The 13,038-nt window shown below is 43.1% G+C and overlaps 1 protein-coding gene across 1 annotated transcript in view; it reads left to right on the top strand.

Moving 5' to 3' along the window:
• ttc7a (tetratricopeptide repeat domain 7A) overlaps positions 1–12,059 on the top strand; it is a 42,290-nt gene extending 30,231 nt beyond the window's left edge. Inside the window, 1 exon segment of the mRNA XM_068713959.1 lies at positions 10,885–12,059. Coding sequence (XP_068570060.1) covers positions 10,885–11,103 — 219 coding nt within the window. The 3' untranslated portion in view covers positions 11,104–12,059.
• The last annotated feature ends 979 nt before the right edge of the window (positions 12,060–13,038 follow it).

Raw genomic sequence — 13,038 nt, 5'->3', positions numbered from 1 at the left:
ACAAACAAAACTTTGGTCCATAACCAACAAATGACAGATACTGCTCAAAGACTCGCTTCGTCTCTCCTGATCACTCCCCCACATTTCTTTCATCTGAGCAGATCCTCTCTCTCTCTCTCTCTCTCTCTCTCTCTCTCTCTCTCTCTCTCTCTCTCTCTCTCCCTCTCCCGCAGTAGAAAGATCCTCTTTCACCCACTTCCACCCACTCTCTCGCTCAGTCTCTCTCCCAGCTTCCCAGTTCCAGATGATCCACTGGATTAACTGCGGCTTCTCTGACCTTTGAACTTTCTCTGTTGTCATGGTGAAAGGACCAGAAAGGGATGTTCCTGAATCCAAGACTCGCACCGCCAGACACGCGCTCACACACACACACACACACACACACACACACACACACACACACACACACACGTGCACACACAATATGTCCGTGGTCTCCATAGTGACCATAAGCTTTGACATAAGTACTGGCCACCTTGTGACCACATAAGGCCAATGCTTTTGTTCCTACTGTGCACTTTAGTGTTAGTGTGTGTGTGTGTGTGTGTGTGTGTGTGTGTGTATGTGTGTGTGTGTGTGTGTAGAAGTGCAGTCCCACTGGGGTAGACAGAAGTACGCATCTCTTCCATATTTGGCCTGTGGGAGAACCAATCCCAGGGGGTGTAAAGCTGAAACAAAGCCAGCTGGCAGTGTCCTACTCTGGGTCTCTTACAGGGCAGATGTGTTCCCAGTCTGAAAGTGTGCATGTGTTGTGTTTGTGCCTTCCTCCGTGGATTTGGCGCACATGTGGACTATTTGGACCATTTGTTGTTGTATGCATGCACTTGGATTAAGGCACATGTTGAAGTAGGCACTAATAGACCCAAATACAAAAAAGCCCCGCTGCTATCTGGAGTACTATATGTGGTGAATTATGTATTAGACCTGCTAATGGAGCCGTGTGGTAAAATACTTGCATCTTTGCATTGTGATGGAGCCTAAGTGGGACAGTGTGTGGGACATTGTATTTGGAGCGCTACCCATTTTCAGTTTCTGGCTTACATCAGCCTGCCAGAATACAACCTACAGTTGCTGCTACTCTGTGGCTCTCTGGATTCATGCATTTATTTCTGTACTGTATCTGCTGTGGACACTTTGTGTGCCAGTGGCCCATTTATTGAGCTCTGCCTAAGGGGGAATTATGATGATATTCTTAGTTGATATTCTTACACTTGAGCTATTAATCTGCAAAAGTACATACTGTACTTTCCATGAATGTCCTTAAGATCTTCATTTGAATTTATTAGGGCTACACATCAAAGAAGATGTACTCCAACTGTGGCTTCACAATGAAATGGAAGCTGATTTTTTTATTATTTTTTATGGACACATAGTACCATTATGAGACGGCTTTATTGGACAGTTTACAGCGTAGGGAGAATCAAATTGGGGTCGTCGCGGTCATTGCCACTGAATGCAACAATTATTTTAATATTTGATCACAATGATCACACAATAACTCAAACGCTTTTTGCTTAATTTTTGTACTTTTGCTTTTCTATCTAATTTTTTCTTTTCTCTTTCTCTCGTTTTTGAAGCCATTGTAAATGCATTGCATGTAGCTACATCAGTCAGAGCTGCCTGCCCATGAAGCCACAGCACTACAACACTGAACATTACTTTTTAATGCCTCCTCTGCAAGAGATGATTTTCCACTTGAAAAATCGAATTTTCTCTGAAAGGACTAGCTTGACATTTTGGGGGAACATGCTTATTAGCTCACTCACTACCAGTTGGAAGAAAAGATCCATGACACTCATGTCCGCATGCTAAGCTACCGCCGGGAGCTAATTAGCTTAGCTTGAAAGCAGTGGGAAACAGCTGGCCTGGCAATTTGTTGTTTTACTGAGAGTTACGTACTGTGGAGATGAAAATGTCATTCAAGAAAGAGACAGACCCCCTCAAAAACCATAGACTGTCATTTCAACATGTGTACACTCATCAAACCAACAATATAAAATGTTAATTAGTGAACTTTTGAGGCGTTAGCAGTGTGGGGTTTTGAACTGTTTTCCCTTGCTTTCGCTCTTGCTAAGCTAACTCGGCTGGCTGTAGCTTTTCTCTTTTAATACTGTGATAATACTTTCTTTTTTTTGTAGATTTGAGGAGCATTTTGACTGACAGTGGCAATTGAATTTACTCTTATAAAAGCAGAACAGGCAATTTTTTTTGAGGTTCAAGACAGCATTGCATAGCTTCGCCCCGAGCCAACCAGAGTGGAGTGAAGTCGTAATTCCCTCCACAGTAGCCGCAGCAGATGAGGAAAAAGGGAAATGTGAGTAAGGGAAACCCATAACGAGATGCCATACAGCACAGAAGCCCAGCAGCCCCTGCTGTGTGCTTCATCATAACACACCACCACCATCTTCCCTTATTCATCGCACAGCACTTTACTCACTCCACCTCTACTTATTATCCTCAACTGTGTCCACATGGTGTGTGTGTGTGTGTGTGTGTGTGTGTGTGTGTGTGTGTGTGTGTGTGTGTGTGTGAGAGAGAGAGAGAAACAGTGATCAGACAGTGACTCACAGCTCTGGTCAGCTGCTGGTTTCAGAGTATTTTTGGATAGGAGAGGGTGTGGTAGTGAGGCAAACCAGTACATGGTAGGACCTTGGCATGCTGCATGTGTGTGTGTGTGTGTGTGTGTAAGTGTATATGTGTGCCAACGGTTAGCTACAGATTTATAGTTTAATTTCTCGGCTGTTACAGTCCACAGGCTACAATCCGAGCTACTATTTTGTTTCATCCATCAGGGCATTAGCAGTGTCAGCCTTTTACACATTTGTCTGTCTGTGCTGTTCACCTCATTACGGTAAGTGTTTTGGTTGACGTGTGTGTATGTGTGGCATGTGGTGCGCGTGTGTGTGTGTGTGTGTGTGTGTGTGTGTGTGTGTTCCTTTGGGTGGCTGATCCTGAAACGCGGCCCAGCCTTGCTTCCGGCGGTGGTATGAAATGAATCTGACCCACTCCCAACATCCTCCACATCTCATCCCTCCTGTTCGGTAGCGGAGCCTGCTCTGAGTCAGCCACACACACACACACACACACACACACACACACAGCGTTAACACACACACTCTTTACGTTTCCTCCTTTCCAACAGGATATTCATACACTGCTGCTTCACATATGCACGTATACTCTCAAGGACGAGGAATTGTGCTCATTGAATTAATCGCGTTCCAATTATCAAATGCCCCCCCCCCCCCTCTCTCTCTCTCTCTCTCTTTCTCTCTTTCTCTCTCTCTCTCCTCTCTCCTCTCTCTCTCTCCTCTCTCTCTCCTCTCTGTGTGGATGGGGGGTGGTTGTCAGCTGATTAGATAATGCAAATACATTATTTATAACACTTTGCACGTTCTCACCGCTTTATGGGATTGCCTAGCAACCAGGGAAATATATTCTATTGAGCAAGACCTCTGATAACCATGGAGAGAGAGAGAGAGAGAGAGAGAGAGAGAGAGAGAGAGAGAGAGAGAGAGGAAGAATAAAATCGGGCGGGCAAACAGAGAGACGATTGGGAGTTGGCTGGTGCCTCCGTTGCTATGTATGGCTCATCTGGGCTCACTTATTTTTTCCGTTTTCTTTGACACCTCTCTCTTTTTTGCTCTCTCTCCATCCCCCTCTTTTGCTCTCTATTCATTGTTCCCAGTTTAGCTCTTCTCTCGCTCGCTCACACTCTCTTTCTTCCTTCCTTTCCTCTGTGGCTCCTGTATCACCTCTTTCTTCCATTCCTTCTCCCTTCCTGTTGCTGTATTCCCTTGTGAATACACGCATGTGCGTGTTTGTGCGTGTTATGCATTCATATATTTGCTCTAATCTGTAGAGAGATGAGAATGCACTTTGCAATAGGAATTTATTCTCGATGCACATTATATGGGGTAGGTTTCTTTGCCATTCCATCCAGGTGTATTACGGGGGTGGAGAAGCTCAACATGTAAAGGTCAGCATGGTCAATATCGTATCATGCTGACAAAAACAAAACATACTCTAGTACACAGTTGTCTCTGTGAAAGTGCTAAGAGGTTTGACCTTCTCAATTCCCACTATGAAATGTGGGTCGGTCATTACACTCTCATGATGTTCAGTCAAACCCGGACGACTTCATTTTGAATTCCAGTGGAGGTCCTAAAAGTTTCGATATGTTCTAGTCCCATCGTTCCATTTGATGGGACGATGCAGCCATGAAAGAGCATGGAGTCCAGGGTTTGAATGATTTACTTAGACGTCACGTAGCGTCAATGAAGCATTGGGTAAAGTAAAAACAGAGTTTGGGAGACTTTGCTTAATCTCTTTCTTACAGAGTGCTAGCTGAGATGATCGATACCACTCTCAAGCCAGAAAGAAAGTGGTTCTTAGCTTGGAGCTATCCTGCTCAACGCGACTACCAACACCTCTAAAGATCTCAAATCACCACATGTTACCAGCTGGTTCCTCCGTTTTCAGTCTTTATGCTAAGCTAAGCTAATCAACTGCTGACTGTAGATACTTTACCGAAACAACTCGTCGGTGGCGTCAAACTTTTTATCTCTTTGCAACCACGGGAATTACCATACTTTCCAAAATGTCAAACTATATATTTTAAAGGGAAATTAAAAAATGGGAACTGTATGTCAAGGGGTTAATAAGTAGAGAAAGTCCAGCCATCATCGTGACGCAGCAGCCTTGACTCGCCTCCCCTAGCCAGCTCAGATTTAACAACTGATGGGATTAAAGGTTCAGGTAAAGGCTCTCGTCTTGGTTCAGTGGTAGGGCATCGGGCTACTGGGTGACACAGTGCGTATCCGTGGAGTAGATGTTAGCCTACAGGGGTTTCAACAGACGGCTCTCGGATGACGCAACACGCCCTCGATATTGCACGATTACAGACATTATGGATCTGAACCATGCGTGCCATGCCCACACTTAACCATCTCTCGACTAAAACCTCATACCAATTAAAACGTAACTATAACTTAAGTCATATTTTCTGGTTTGTCTGGTCACTTGCAGCTCTTTAGCGATGCAGGCAGCATGGCTGACAACAGCAGATTGCAAGTCTAAATTTAGAGTTCAGCTGTCTCTACACTGTCTAGAAGACATTCATTTCTGGGAACTGAACCATATGAGCATTTTGTCACTGATTGATTTACGAGAACCGGCCGTCAGGTTCGTGCAGTTTGGATCCATAACCAATGAGACATTTGTTTAAAGCCTATACTGTAGCTTAAATCAGAGTGTGGCTTTACACATAGGCCGGATTTGCATTCTAGTATTTAAAGCAATTTCTAGGCTTTGCTTGAGGAGGAAAAAGTTTTTGGTAATAAAGTTATCCAATAAATATTATTCCCGTAAATAAATCTCAGTGGTGACTGCTTGGCTGAAGTTGGTACGTTACAATATTACAAAGTACTCTTTATGTCTGAAATGTGAATAACATCAGCTGACACTGAAGAACAAAAACTAATTTCCCCAATGCTAATCAATTCCACAATCCAATCTCTGTTGGGTGTGTTTGTTTGTGACATTTAGGAAGCGTCTCTCAGTCTCTTCAATCTAGCCGATGGAAATACGCTTAATTAAACGTTGTGTGCCGTTTGCAGCGTATCAAAAGTTTGCCTGAATTTTGCTTGAAAGATGGATGAAAACGCCACTGCCCACTCGCTCGCTTTGGCTCCGCTCAGTTCAGTAGTGCTTTAATGGCACGACAAGAAGCAAATCTGCGCTGCCAAGCACCATGGGATCAGCTGAGGTAAAACTGGAGACAGATGGCTGGGAGTAATTAAAGCAAAACCAATAGATACCCGTTTTATCAGTGTTATGCCAGAAACACTCTGACGCAAACTAAATGTTTGGGAGCTCTCGCTCCTTCCCTGTCTGCTCACGCTTCTACCCCCTCAGACATTTTGCTCCTCGTGTCACTGCTACTAATTATCTCGTTCTCTTATCAATTGAGAATATTTCTCATATTAGCCTACTGTCTTTTTAAAAAACTTTTTCTGATACCCTTTTGTCTCAGTTCAAAATTTCGGCCTTGCTTTTTTGCCCAAGAGTGAGACGATGTCCAGCTCATGTATGTGGGTTGGGTACCAAGCAGAAATCAGGACACTGTTAGCCCAGCTTAGCATAATGGAAATAAAAACAGCTTACATGTTGTTTGTAGTTTATTTATCCAAGACACAAACAGGACAGACCAATATGTTGTTTTGCGTGTTTCATAAAAAGAAGAGTGGATGAATTCCCTGATTCGCGTCGTCAAACTTTGGTAGAACGTTCATGAATTAATGACGTAGTATCTCAAAGACGAGATGCTAACTTATTATTTTAAATACCAATTCTTTATTTTGAGATACTAAGTCATTATTCTGAGATAATGTGTCATAATTTTGCGATACATTTAAACGAAATATGTGGCTCTAGAAGCTTGGCGACGTAGTAACTGCTCGCAGTGCTAGTTGGTGATCTATTGTAGCAAGTGAGCTAGCTGCTAACATGCTAACTGCTTGCTCATTAGCTCAATCACTACAGGGACATTAAGTTAACATAATTAAGTCAAAAAACATATTGTACAATCAACACCTGTTTCATGACTGTCTCTTCTCTTTTGTGAAGTTTATACTTTGACAGAGGACGTTAAATAAAACTGGATGGTGCAACACAGCTAGTAAGCTACAATAGCTTTCTCCATTTTGGACAATACAGCGCTCCGTTCCATTGGAATTGTGTCGATGCAAAATGTAGACGTAAATGCTGGTGGGACCAGGCCTTATGAGTTGTTAGGTTTGATACCATCACGCCTACAGAGACTAACAGTGAAACCTAATCATCCTCAACCTGCAGACTGAATGGCAACACACTATAGCCAGGGGGACACTGCTCCAGATTAATCTTCTGGGCAGATAGATAAAGTGTTTGTCAATAAAATAGCTTCAACACAAGTTCCCCTAAATCACATGTAAAGATGAAACCAACAAAATAACATTGCGTAATTAAAAAAAAAAAAAAAAAGTCAGGCTAGCTGTTTCCTCGTGCTAAGCTAGGCTAACAAAGTCTCGTAGCCATCTGTAATCAATGCTCGGACGTGAGGTTGCTATTGTTCTTCTCATCTCACTCTCAAAACAGAAAACACTGACCTCTTTCTTTACAGATAGCTTAGACAACTGTGTGTGTATTGTTTGTTCTTTCCCGTCAGCTCGTCTTCTTCAGCCTCTCCCCTGTTTGTGTCAGACCAAAGCATATACAGCGGGCTAGTGTTCATTTGATTGAGCAGCTGGCCGAAGAAGGATCAACTGTTCCGTGGTTACCAGCATGACATGTGGCACAGATGGAAGGGTGTGATTCTTGGTGTGTGTGTGTGTGTGTGTGTGTGTGTGTGTGTGTGTGTGTGTGTGTGTGTGTGTGTGTGTGTGTGTGTGTGTTTTATCCCCGTAGCCGGCTTGTTTATGCTAGAAACGTCGGAACAATGTAACCACTGTGAGTCTGGAGACAAGAGCACAGACAGTAAGATGTGGATGCTAGTGGCCAAACCAGCGGCAAGGAATACATCATACACCTCAAGCATACACCCACACACTGACGTGCATGCATGCACACACTCATATAGACACACACACTCACTCTCACACACACACACACACACACACACACACACACACACAAGCCCTGTTTGCACATCCTGTGACAGGTTTTCTCCGTACCCAAGAGTTTCGATCTTCCTCTGTGTCTTCCTCACAGTAGCAGTGAGGAAAAGGAGAACGGAGGAAAAGAGAGAGAGAGAAAGTGTGTGTTTGTGTGTGTGTGTGTGTGTGTGTGTGTGTGTGTGTGTGTGGAAGTGTGAGTGTGAGTGTGTGCTTTTATTGAAAGTTGCATCAGAGCCCCTAGACAGCTATGTGAATTTCAGCCCAATTAATCTGGAGCTTGTGAGCAGAGACTGCATAACAAGACTCGTCTGTCTGACCTCAGGCCAGCTCAGCGTGTGTGTGTGTGTGTGTGTGTGTGTGTGTGTGTGTGTGTGTAACAGATAGTCAAAGTAAGGGAGGGGACGATATTGTGCGAGAGGCTGCCTGTTGTCACCTTGAGTGTGCATATGAAACTGTTCCTTGTGTACGTGTGTGTGTGTGTGTGTGTGTGTGTGTGTGTGTGTGTGTGTGTGTGTGTGCGTGCGGTATGTTTGCGTGTGAGACAGATTTGACTCCATGCTGTTGGTCAGTTGCGTGACAGCCTTTTTTTGCCGGTCTCTCAAACGCACCGCGCCCCCAACTGAGCTGACCTCCGAAAAAGAGGCACAACACACGCAGTCACACAAAGTTCTGCATGCCCTTTACACGGTGACGACAGATATCATCCATAATATCCTTCTCTGTCTCCCATACATAGCGTACTTTTTACAAAACCACAGCATGACAGTGTGCGCTTATTTTTCCCCACACATCAGCTCGAACGACCATTTATTCAATTCATACAGTTTACATGAAATGCCACTTACGTACTTCTTGTTCCTTTTTTCGCTCAGCATTTTATGCCACACACAGGCACATACATCTACAGTATATATATATATATATATATATACGTTCATACAGTGTGAAACCAGTGAGTGTGGAGATTGCATGCATTCCCATCACTCTTCCTGGCAGAGCCCTGGGCAGTAGCCGTCCAGCACGCCACTGCAAATGAGGACTTTGGACTAACATGTTCTGTAAAGGAACATACCAATGTCTTTGAATGTGTGGGGCACTTTGGCACAAACTGTGTGAACTTGTTAGTAGGCTACCAATCAATTTAATATCAGTTTTTGTAAGTTTTTCTGCCTTCCAAAAGAGCTCAATTCTTATCAGTATGTAAGAAAATACATTGTCAGAGTATTGAAACTTGCTCGAGATGGATACTTTTTTCCGGAACAAATAGTTAGTGTAAGGGACTACCATTTGAAATTCAAAAATGACATTTAGTAATGCCAGTAACACTTTATGCAGTGACTCCAAAGTTGCCTTATTTACATGTTGTCTGAGCTAGCTAGCTTGCTAACGTTAGCCACTGGTGGCTTATGTTAAGCTAACTGCTGATGGTCATCAAATTGGCTGGCTGCTTGTTATACCACAAAGTCGTCTTTTCTTTTTTCTAAATACTCAATATGTGACGAGTGGGTGCTAAACCTTTAGAGTTTCTGCAAAGCACTTTTGATGGTACTTTTTTATTAATTGTTAAAGCTAAGGTTAAATGATCCAACCCCAAAAGCCAGCCTTCTCACACAAACGTAGCTAGCAGCATTAGCTCCAAAAGGTCCTTAATCTAGCCAGCAAGTCGGCTACACAGACATCCCTTCAAGTCATCCTGCAAAATGATCATTATTCATTTCATAATGAACGTAAACAACAAAAATGGTTATTGTTAGTACTCATAGCGGTTAAGCTAGCTGCTTGTGTAAGACAGCGGAGTGCACATTGATTCAGGCTTATTACAAGTCCTGCAACAGCCAAAGATTCAGTTTTATTTATTTTCTTTTTAATGTCAGAGCATTTAATTCTGCTGTCAGGGTCATTTGTATTTCATCAAATAGAACAAAAAGTGTTTTTGTTCTATTTGATGAAAGTAGTTGATTCATTTTCAAGTTGCTGGCCCAACAGTGGTTTTAGTCACTTTCTTCAACTAAAATTACTGGCAAAATATGTTTTAATGCTTGCCTTGGCCTTTATTTTGGTAGCGTGAGGTCTATCTGTTGTGATAACATTGTGCTCACCAAGTTAATTGCGTAGCTCTGTGTACCCTTTAACATTACTAAAAATAGGTCCAACAGGGTAACAAGCCTGAGCAGTCAGACGATCATAAAGATTGAAAAGAATCCTCCGGTTTAGCAAAATGTATATGGAAGAAGGCTAACAGTCAAATTACAACCCAAACTGCAGGAAGCTACACGTCTGTCTCAGGACGTCCATGTGTGCTTATTCATCTTCCGGGTTGGATTTTCTGGTACCATTGCTCGTAGACGCATTGCTTTGTTTGCAGCTGGGTCTTGAATCTGTTTTGCCCAACAAGATTACAGTGCAACAATAATGTAACTTATGTAAAGAGAGTGCAGTATGTTGGATTAGCTATTTTAGCAGGATTTAAGTTGCTTTAAGTTTATTGTCGTTCTCTATTTACATTACATTAACAGAGATCGGTAAAAGTGGAAACCCGTCCCTTTGTCTCAAGGTAGGAACAACAGAGTTTACCAATCTAAAAGAGTGAGGGTTTGCTTTGGCAAATCAGCAGTGATGTAACGTGTGCTTGTACGCAACTCGATTGCACCAATGTGATCCCTTTAACCAGCAGTTAAACACAGCATCAACTTTCATGACTGTGTGTGCGGCTCGTTTTTCCACAGAGGACTGCTCCTAATCTCACGATTTGTTGATTTTCTCCCTTCAGTTGCACTCTCGTAAAGTGTAGTACAGTTGGTTTTTGTTGCTGTTCTTTTTTTGTGTTTTGTCGTATTAAACTAGTCCACAGGACAGCAGGCATTATAATCCAAGATTTGGATTTTTTTTTTTTTTTTTTTTTTTGGAAAAAGCCACCATCTGCTTACTTGATCTTATCCTGTCATGATGAATTGTTTTAATGGTAGATATTTAGGGAGACAATTTAAGGACGAGGTTTAATGTAATTTCACCATTCTGTGTTGTGAGAATGAGAGCACGCCATTGCTCAACTTTTTGCCTGTAACTTGCCTCAGAAGTGGATTTCTAAGTGGATTTTCTTTTAAAACAAACAATTAAATAACACTTTGTTCCGTTTGTACTTCCTTTTCTATTGGACTACTTTTCATGACCTGTTGAGCCTATATGCAAACCTAAAAGTCCCCTCTCTTTTATCCGTCTGTCCATCCAGGGCCGTCTGCTGGTGAAAACCGAGCGCACCCACCTCGGGGAGAAAGTCCTGCATGATGCGGTTCAGGTCCACAGCACCTCTCACGAGGCGTGGAGCGGTCTGGGAGAGGCCCTGCAGTCTCGGGGCTCGAGCCAGGCCCCCGACTGCTTCCTGACAGCCCTGGAGCTGGAGGCCTCCTGCCCCATCCGGCCCTTCACCATCATCCCCAGGGAACTTTGAAAGGGCCTGGGCTGGGGTTGGGGGTTTGGGTTATAATAATCTGTGATGCAGATACAGTGTGAATTTCCCCACTGCGGGACTAATAAAGGACTATCTTATCTTATCTTAAAAAGCAGTGCTAGGTGGAGAACACGTACCTTAAATGGAATGTTTGACAATATTTTAGGAAATAGGCCTGTTTCACTTTCCTGCCAACAGCTTGATGAGAAGATTGATATCACTCATGTCTGTTTATTGAACATGAAGCTACAGGCAGGAGACGGTTAGCTTAGCATAAACCCCTGTAAAACCACAACCGGCAGTTTATTTTACGGTGAACGAATTTAACAAACAACAATGTGCTTAGTGAACTTTCTGTAGGCAGATATTTTGTTACCCTTGGACAGAGCCAGGCTAGCTGTTTCTCCCTGTTTCCAGTCTATATGCTAGGCTAAGCTAGCTAACTCCAGGATGTAGCTTTACATCTAACTAGCAGATATGAATGTGGCTTAAAACGTCCAGCTAGAAAGCTAAAGCTTTAAGTGTATTCCCCAAAAAGTATTCCCTTAAAAAGTTTCAATGACTTTGATTTACAACCTTTCAAATATGAAGCCAATCGTCCCCCCAAAATATGAGCGCTGCTACGTTCTTTATAAGTTATCAGCTACAAAAGAAGTTTTTCTCAGTGTTGCATATTTACGTGAAAACAGTGGCGTTATTACAGGACATCAATGCTGTTCATGTAGAAAAAAGCAACAGAGGCATTCTGATTTTTGCAACATAACAGAGCAGTAAATACAGAGAGAATAATGTTATAATGTACGTTCTGTGACAATGTACATCCTATGGAGTTATAGGAACAGAGATCATAGCTCTTAGCAATTAGTGGCTAATGAGTAACATTCTTAATAATCTGAATCTGTGGGTGTTAATTGAATAAACAGCAGAGGTGTGCCGGTTACATCTTCCAGATAGAATGTATGTTGTCGTGTTACGTGCGGAGATGCAGATGCATCGATTATGTGCAGGCTTGTCAGCAACACCAGCAGCTCTACTTCATCTATGTCTTAGCCTTTGATGTATTTTTGATGATCACGTTGACTGACGCTGCAGCTTTCATGTACACACAAACCCACCCCCCACCCCCCCCCCCCTGTCAAACCTCAAACGAGAGCTCATCCATTTTCAATGCTGGGACAATCGCGTATCATTCCATATGTCTTTATTATGTGTGTCTTTCCATGCGGCTTGTCTTTATTTATATGATGTACCTTCATGCGTGCGCGTTTGTTTTTGAAGCCGTCCCTCTGGGGTGTTATCAGTCGCTGTTCTGTTTGTTCTGTCTGTACGGTACAGTAGGCGACTCATCCGCTCATAACGTGTCTGTTGTTTTTTTTTGGTATTTTTTTTTTTTGGTGTCGGCTTTTTTTTTTTTTTTTTTTTTTTTACTCATCTGCTCGTAATGCTCTCCATTATAAACTACAACGGCTTTTAAAAATCACTGCTTGATGCTGCGTCTTCACCTGTCTTGTCACTTGTGACTAATGGACATCACTTCCGAGTGCCTAACCACATTAATGTGAGCAGTGGGACCGGGCTGCCGGCTTATGTAATACTGCCAGCACAGTAACTGCCTCCTCCTCCTCCTCCTCCTCCTCCTCCTCCTCCTCCTCTCTCTCTCTCTCTCTCCCTCCTCCTCTAGCTCTCTCGCTCTCCGCCGGCTTGCCTGATGTGATGTGATGTGGCTTGGTTGCCTAGCAGCCATCCCCTTGTTTGAGTAACTGGGGAAGCAGAGAGATATCTGGTCTGTTGAACAACACACACACTTGACGCATGCGCACACACACGTATACACACACACACACACACACAGCAAGAGGCAGATAATGCACCCGTTGTGTGGTGTTGCAGGCTTGACAGTGTCTGTTTGATGTCTGCTGTTACCATGTGAGGTAT

Source organism: Cebidichthys violaceus, unplaced genomic scaffold, assembly GCF_023349555.1.
Source record: "Cebidichthys violaceus isolate CVI_PGR_0920_01 unplaced genomic scaffold, fCebVio1.0.p SCAF_190, whole genome shotgun sequence".
NCBI classification, from domain to species: domain Eukaryota; kingdom Metazoa; phylum Chordata; class Actinopteri; order Perciformes; family Stichaeidae; genus Cebidichthys; species Cebidichthys violaceus.
Note: the sequence above shows the minus strand (reverse complement) of the source record. Positions and strands in the feature narration are given on the sequence as shown.